General features: G+C 40.3%; 1 protein-coding gene across 1 annotated transcript in view; it reads right to left on the reverse strand.

The window, feature by feature from the left end:
• LOC144630295 (uncharacterized) overlaps positions 1 to 6,554 on the reverse strand; it is a 63,708-nt gene that overhangs the window by 50,076 nt on the left and 7,078 nt on the right. The window contains exon 8 of the mRNA XM_078488626.1: positions 6,156 to 6,281. Within this exon, the coding sequence (XP_078344752.1) occupies positions 6,156 to 6,281 (126 nt within the window). The remainder of the gene's footprint in view (positions 1 to 6,155; positions 6,282 to 6,554) is intronic.

Consider the following 6,554-nt stretch of genomic DNA (forward strand, 5'->3'; position numbering starts at 1 on the left):
AACAATCGTGGCAAAATCGTTGCGAAAGGGCCTAAAGGTGGAGACATTGAAATTTTTAAAGCAGACGGAAAATCACTTCTTTCTGCTTTCATAAATAGATTTAAAACAAAACTTGGCTTGCCAAGAGACGACTTCTTAGACAAACAAAAAAAACAAAAGGGAAAATTGGAAAAATATATTTCCGATCAACAAAAAATTTCAAAAGATACCTCTAAAGACAGTTCAGAAAGAGCTTTGGCAGAGCGAAACATAAAAAAGAAAAAAGAAGAAATAGAGAAAATTAATAATCGAATAAATGTTGTTGAAAACCAGATACTTGGACAAGAAACAAGAATTCCAGAAGCACCCACTTTACAAGAATTCCAACAACATGAAGCAGAAAGGCTCGAAAGGGAAGATGAAATACGACAAGAGAGACATAAACAAGAAGATATTGCAAACGACGAAAACAGGCCACAAGCTGAAAGGCAACAAGCTCGTGAAAGAGTTGATGACTTGAATCAAGAAATTAATGAAATAGAAAATGAAAGAGAAGAAGAGATCGAAAGATTGTCTTTAACAGACAAATTAAGAGAAAAGGTAAAAGAGATTTTCAAAAAATATGGCTTCACAGTCACAGCTGTTTTGCTTGCAGTCGGGACCACTATTGGTGTTATTGTTCACTATCTTTCAAACGGTTTAAAAGATGTAGCAAATGGTGTTGGAAACGGTCTTCAGACACTTGGCAAAAAAATTGCAGGTATTCTTCCGGGACTCCTTGGCGCGATTGTCAGTTTCGTGTTTCGCGCGGCCGGCCAGGTAATTAGCTTTCTCGGCAAGAATGCTTGGCTTTTGATTGTCGGTGTTGCTATCTTTCTTATCGAGCGAGTTACAAAACGAAGCGAGCGCTAAGCGCTAGAGGGCGCGAAGCGCCGGTGCCCCTTGGGCACCCTCAAAGAGCTCGGCTGACTGCAAACGCAAAAATAACGGCACCAGCAATAAGGTAGGCCTTGTTTCTTTCGTGCGCTGTATTTTCAGTGTCTGGCTTCTGCGTTTCGTCTGTTTTTGACAGAGTACCCGCTGAAGGCGTATGTGGCGCCGGCTCTTTTTTTGCAGCTTTGTGTATCGGGTTTGACGAGCGCGTCGCGCTCGAGCTCTTCGAGCTCGGATGACTTGTTGGTCTATTGACTTTTGATGGCCCACCGCTCATACTTGTTGCGCCCACTTTTTTTGTAGAGGTATTAACATCAAGATTAACCCCTAGTTTCATTCCTCCTACCGCCTGCTTAAGCTGGTTGTTGTAACCAACAACGCTTTCTGTGTTTATCACCATACTTGCAGGCATAAGCCAGGCACCTGGACAGACGGCAAGGTTAAGACGAACCTTAGCCTCATCAATGGCGAGTTGGTATCTTTGGACCGACTTTGCCAGATCAGGTTGCCTTATAGCGTCTTCAACCAACACGAGGAACTCACTTTGCGCTTCCTTTGCACGGCCGCCTGTGCCAAGTATGCTACTTCGAACGTTGACCTGCGAACCAAGAATACAATAAACAAAAGCCTCTATCGACTGGTTTACTCTCGACAAACCTGCTTGGGTCAACCCTTCCGCGGCGTTAGGACAAAACCAGTCTGCCTGTGCATATGCAGCGTCGTCTGGCTCGATGTATTGAATCAAGTTACCCTTTATTGCAGTTCCACCTTCATCCGAAAATTTATCGTAATCGGGGTATTTTGCTCCAGAATTTTTTGGTCCAATGTTAGTAAACCAGATATAAACGTCACCAAGTCCGTGGTTTGCGCCTCTTGTGAAACGAAAATCGCTTGACGGGTCGACACCGAACTCAGCGCATATTCTTTTGTACGAAGCCACGTCGTACTTGTTGTCGAACTGGCTAAACGTTGGGTCGCCAGGCAAGGCGCTTACGCTCTGAATTCCCCCCATCTGAAACAATATTCGCCTGATTGTGAAATAAACGTGAAAAAGGTAAAAATTACGCACAACCGGTGGCAAGCTGAGAGCTGAGTGCTCTTCATCAAAAATCTCTCGACCGATCCCACAACCTGTTGTCGCGCACCAGACCGCAAAGTTTAGTTGTTGAGGCCAGTAGCCCATATTTTGGCTAGCAAGCCACCTTTTTGACTCTTTTCCTGATGTATGCTTCAGTTTTGTTTTTTGAAAAATCTCTCTTAATTTAGTTGTGAAATATTGCTCTGGTGTGACGTAGATGTTGATTTTGCTGTTAAATATTTTTTTCAAACTCGCCGGTGCGGCTTCGTGAAATCCAACCGCGGGAATTGGCAAAGATGAGCCTTTTGCGCCGCTTGGTGACAGCTGTTGTGGAAAACCGCCTGAAATTTGATTCACCCCCAGTGCTTTTTTCATATCTGGGCTCCAATATTTGCTGTCTGAGCCAAAAACATTTATCAAATTGCCTTGCTCTGCCTTGTAATAAATGTCTGCCGTTGCTGTGTGGTTGTACGCGAACTCAACCTGTGCAACAAATTTTGTTCGGTCAGCGTTTGGATATTTTGCAAGAAAAGGTTTCCACGCATTGTCTTTTGCCGCTTCAGAAATTGTAGTTGCTTCTGGGGTTTTCATCCACTTCATAAAATCTCTTGTTTTCGCATCCATGGTCCTCTTTTATATTAAACATTTTTTATTTTTATTTAATATAAAAATGGTTGTGCTGACTGTCACCACAACAGAAAATCCTCACACTGTGAATTTCGATTATCCTATTCCAAAACCGAGCTATATCAGACTTCTGTCATCTCATATCCCTAACTCTTGGTTTAATCTTAAAGAAAATGGATTTATCAGGTTTTTGGACGATCATGAAAAGCCTGTCGATGTGCCCTTTCCGGCTGGTCATTACACTCTCAAAAGGTTGGCAAGTGAATTGAAAAATAATTTTTCCAAACATCGTATTGAATTGCCCACAGATATTAATACTCCACTTGGCCAGCTTGTAATCACAAATGCCCAGTTTAAAAAATTAATTGTTGATCCAAATATGTCTAATTTACTACTAAGAAAAAATTATACTTCGCATTTGGAACATGAAACTAAAATAAAAAGATTAAATTCTCCCACAACTTATTTCATTCATTGCGATTTAGTTGACAGAGAACAGAATCTCTTTAATGGTAAACCATCTTCTGTTTTAGCTTGTTTCGACATCCGAGGAAAGGCTTACGAAAACATAAATTACAAAGGTGAACAGCCCAATGTCTTGCGTGACGTTATGGCTGATGCACAAGTGACATCTCTGACTCTTTCGATTAGAGATGAGAATGGAAATCCATTCGATTTTAACGGCTCAAATCTTACATATGAGCTGGAATTTAATTAAATTAAATACAAAAATAACTTTTATGTATAAGACCATGTCATCTGCTAATGTTCTTCCGAGTGCCCCTGCTTATGGTGTAAGCGAAGAAAACAGCGTAAAACAAACACTGTATCCAGCTTTGCCAAATCAACCAGAAAACTTTAGGTTAACAAAAATCAATCAAATTTGTTCGGATTTTGACAAAGAAGTTGCTAAATACCGAGCTGTTTTGAAAAAGTATAAAAAGGTGAAGTCTGTTTTCCATTATTCCGCAATTTCAATGGGTGGTTTGTCCAGTGTTCTCTCTGCTTCCAGTCTTGGCACCGCGGTAACGGTCGTTGGTTTGCCGGTAAGCGTTCCTCTCGCTGCATGTGCTGCCATTACAGGCGTTTTGTCTGCCGCTTTCACTGGAGCAAGTAAAAAACTTGAACCAAAAATTTTGAAAAATAATGAAATTACTTCGCTTGCTGTTGCCAAACGTGAAACAGTCAATAGACTTGTTTCTGCCGCTCTCATTGACAATAAAGTTGATGACAAAGAGTTCCAAATTATTTTGGATGAATATTCTCGTTACATGGCTCTCAAAGAGACTGTTCGCAGGCACCTTTCAAAAAATTTAAGCCAAAAAAAGCCATCTCCACAGCCGGACATTGAGAAATTGAGAAATGAGATAAAAAAACAAGAACTGGAGAAATTAAAAAGACGTCTTTCAGCCGAGTCGAAATCAGATTTGAGAAAATGAACGCTGGATTTAATCTGACTGTTCAAAAAAATAAAATAAAGCTGTAGCGAACAGCGTGAAATTGCGTGACCCACAGCGGCATGCAAATTTTTGTGCGTGGGTGTCGGGAGATTACACGAATGATATTTTTAGACGTTGTAATATCATGACTCATCGCCAATAACAAACACCAGCTGTGAAAAAGCGGTTACTCTGTAACTTGGTGTTTGTCAAATTCCCTCTCTACTACTGTTTCAATCAGGAGTCTTTTCTTTCAATTTCTGATCTTTTGCAAGTTGATTCTCGAATTTTTTGCTTTAGCCGTTTAAAGCTTGATTAACACATCGGCTTGTTTACAATCATGTCGCTTCAGAATATTCTGGACTTCCGGTACGTCACACACACATACCAAACATGCCGATTCGCCATTGATTTTCAGCGTTTTAAAATTTTATTTTTTTTTTCGTGAAAAAAAAAAATCACTGCGAACAGGAATGTCAGATGCGATTTGGAATGTCCTTTCTATTGTGCGATTTGGAATGTGCTGTATAAGCAAAAATAATTTTACGCAGGATTTTTTTTTTTCACTTCTCTGGTTGTTGAAACAGTTCAATTGAATCTGATCTATCTTATAAAATATTATTTTTTGGCTTTTAGGTTCCAAAATTTGGTTATGGTGTTTGCTTAAAAATACACCCCTGACGCCATTTCTATTTATCGGTTTATATTCTAAAAATGCACCTATGACGGCATTTCTATAATTGAGCTCTGCCCTATAAAAACTCCTCTGATGTAATTTCTATTTCTCGCATTGCCATCTAAAAATACATAAGTGATGTCATTTTTCACTCTGTCCGGCTAAAAATATTCAAGATGAAAAAAAAAAAATTAGATTACGTCAAGGGGGTTTTCCGTTTCTTGACAGCAATACACCCACGCAATCAAAGTCATTGTGTTGTGACTTTCTGTGTTGCTGCAATAATTTATGCACTCACAGGAGCGTGCAAGTCTTGTTTAGCTTGTTAAAACGTTTGCGACATAACTGCTGTCAAGTTTTTTTAATTTTTCAATCAGCTCGTCTGTTAAAAAGATTGTTATTTGTTTTTCATTTTCTTTAGTTTTTTTGTAGGTTGTAAACGCTTTTCCACGAGATCTTTTCAAGTTTTTCTTTACATTTAAGTTAATTTCTCCAGTTCTCCCTCTTCCCATCTTCGTTTACTCAATAAGAGCAATTGTTCAATTGAAAAATAATTCTGGCACGCCAATGCCGCTCTCGATTTTTTGCGTGCCATAATTAGATTTTTTTTCAAAAAATAAAAAAGTTTCAAACTCAAGTCTTTTTGTCAATTAAAAGTTTGTATTTATAAGGTAATAATGCAACCAAACAACGACTGGTACACAGTGGGGTCAAGTGAAACTGCTTCGGGAAGTTAAAGCAGTCAAAGGCCTTTTTTTTGTTACTTGTGGGCAGAGGGGTGGGAAAAATAAATAAACAAAAACGAGATAGAAAAGGATTTTGGGGGGTTTGTCGAAAGGGGGTGGGAATAGGAATTATTCCTAGCGCACCAGTGTGTTGTTCACTGGATTTGCCCAGTAAAAGTTGATTTTAAGGCGATTTTTAAGTGCTGGGTGAGATGGACTGGCGGGCTTGATGGGTTAAGAGGGTGGGGCGGCCAATAAGCGGGGTCTTTGCGACCCTACACACATTGGGGAGGCCGGTTCTGGACGCGACTTGCCCAAAACACGCTCCCAAATTGGGTGGCGAGACGGCGGAGTCAGACGAGGCTGGCGAATTTTATGAGCCAGGCGAGTCTGGCTCAGGCGGCTCGCAAGCCGATTTGGGACGTGTTTTGGGCAAGTTGCGCTAGAACCGGCCTCCTCTATGTGTGTGCAGAGAATTTCCAAAAAAAGGAAGCTTTTTGTTGGCTTTCCCGATGAATAAGTATTGTCCACGTGACAATTTTTTTCAATCACGTGATAAGAATTGTGTCGCTGCCGGTTCAAATTCCTAACGGTGGTTTTACCACTCTAGTGATTTTCATACTATTCTCTATACGGAAAGAGGGGTGTGGTGATGTACAGTAGCAGTGTCAATACCAGGCGACAAGTAATATGCTTACCGTTATCTCGCGATAAAACATTCTCAGCGTCACATGAAACTCCAGGGTTATTTCCTTGACAGCCATGTTTTAACTTCCATTGAAAGTTTGGACCGCCTGCGTTTTTCCACATATACCAGGGAAGAGCTAAACGTCATAAAAATCTTGTTAAATATGTTCTTCAAACACGTTTAAAGCTGAACTGAGGGGAAACGAACTTTGACTGTTTTCTTCATACCTTAAAAATCCCACTAGTACGCCTGGGTTTATGCAACTTCAAAAGGGGTCTTGGTTGGGCTTACAAATGGGGGTTGAGGTGGGGGAGCACTTGAAGTCTCATACACAAATCGTTTGAAAATAAGCTGACAAGACACAATTAAGTCTCTGACTCTTGCAAACCTATTATATAGGTATATATAT

The sequence above is a fragment of the Oculina patagonica genome, chromosome 11 (assembly GCF_052425735.1).
Source record: "Oculina patagonica isolate OP01 chromosome 11, crgOcupat, whole genome shotgun sequence".
NCBI classification, from domain to species: Eukaryota; Metazoa; Cnidaria; class Anthozoa; order Scleractinia; family Oculinidae; genus Oculina; species Oculina patagonica.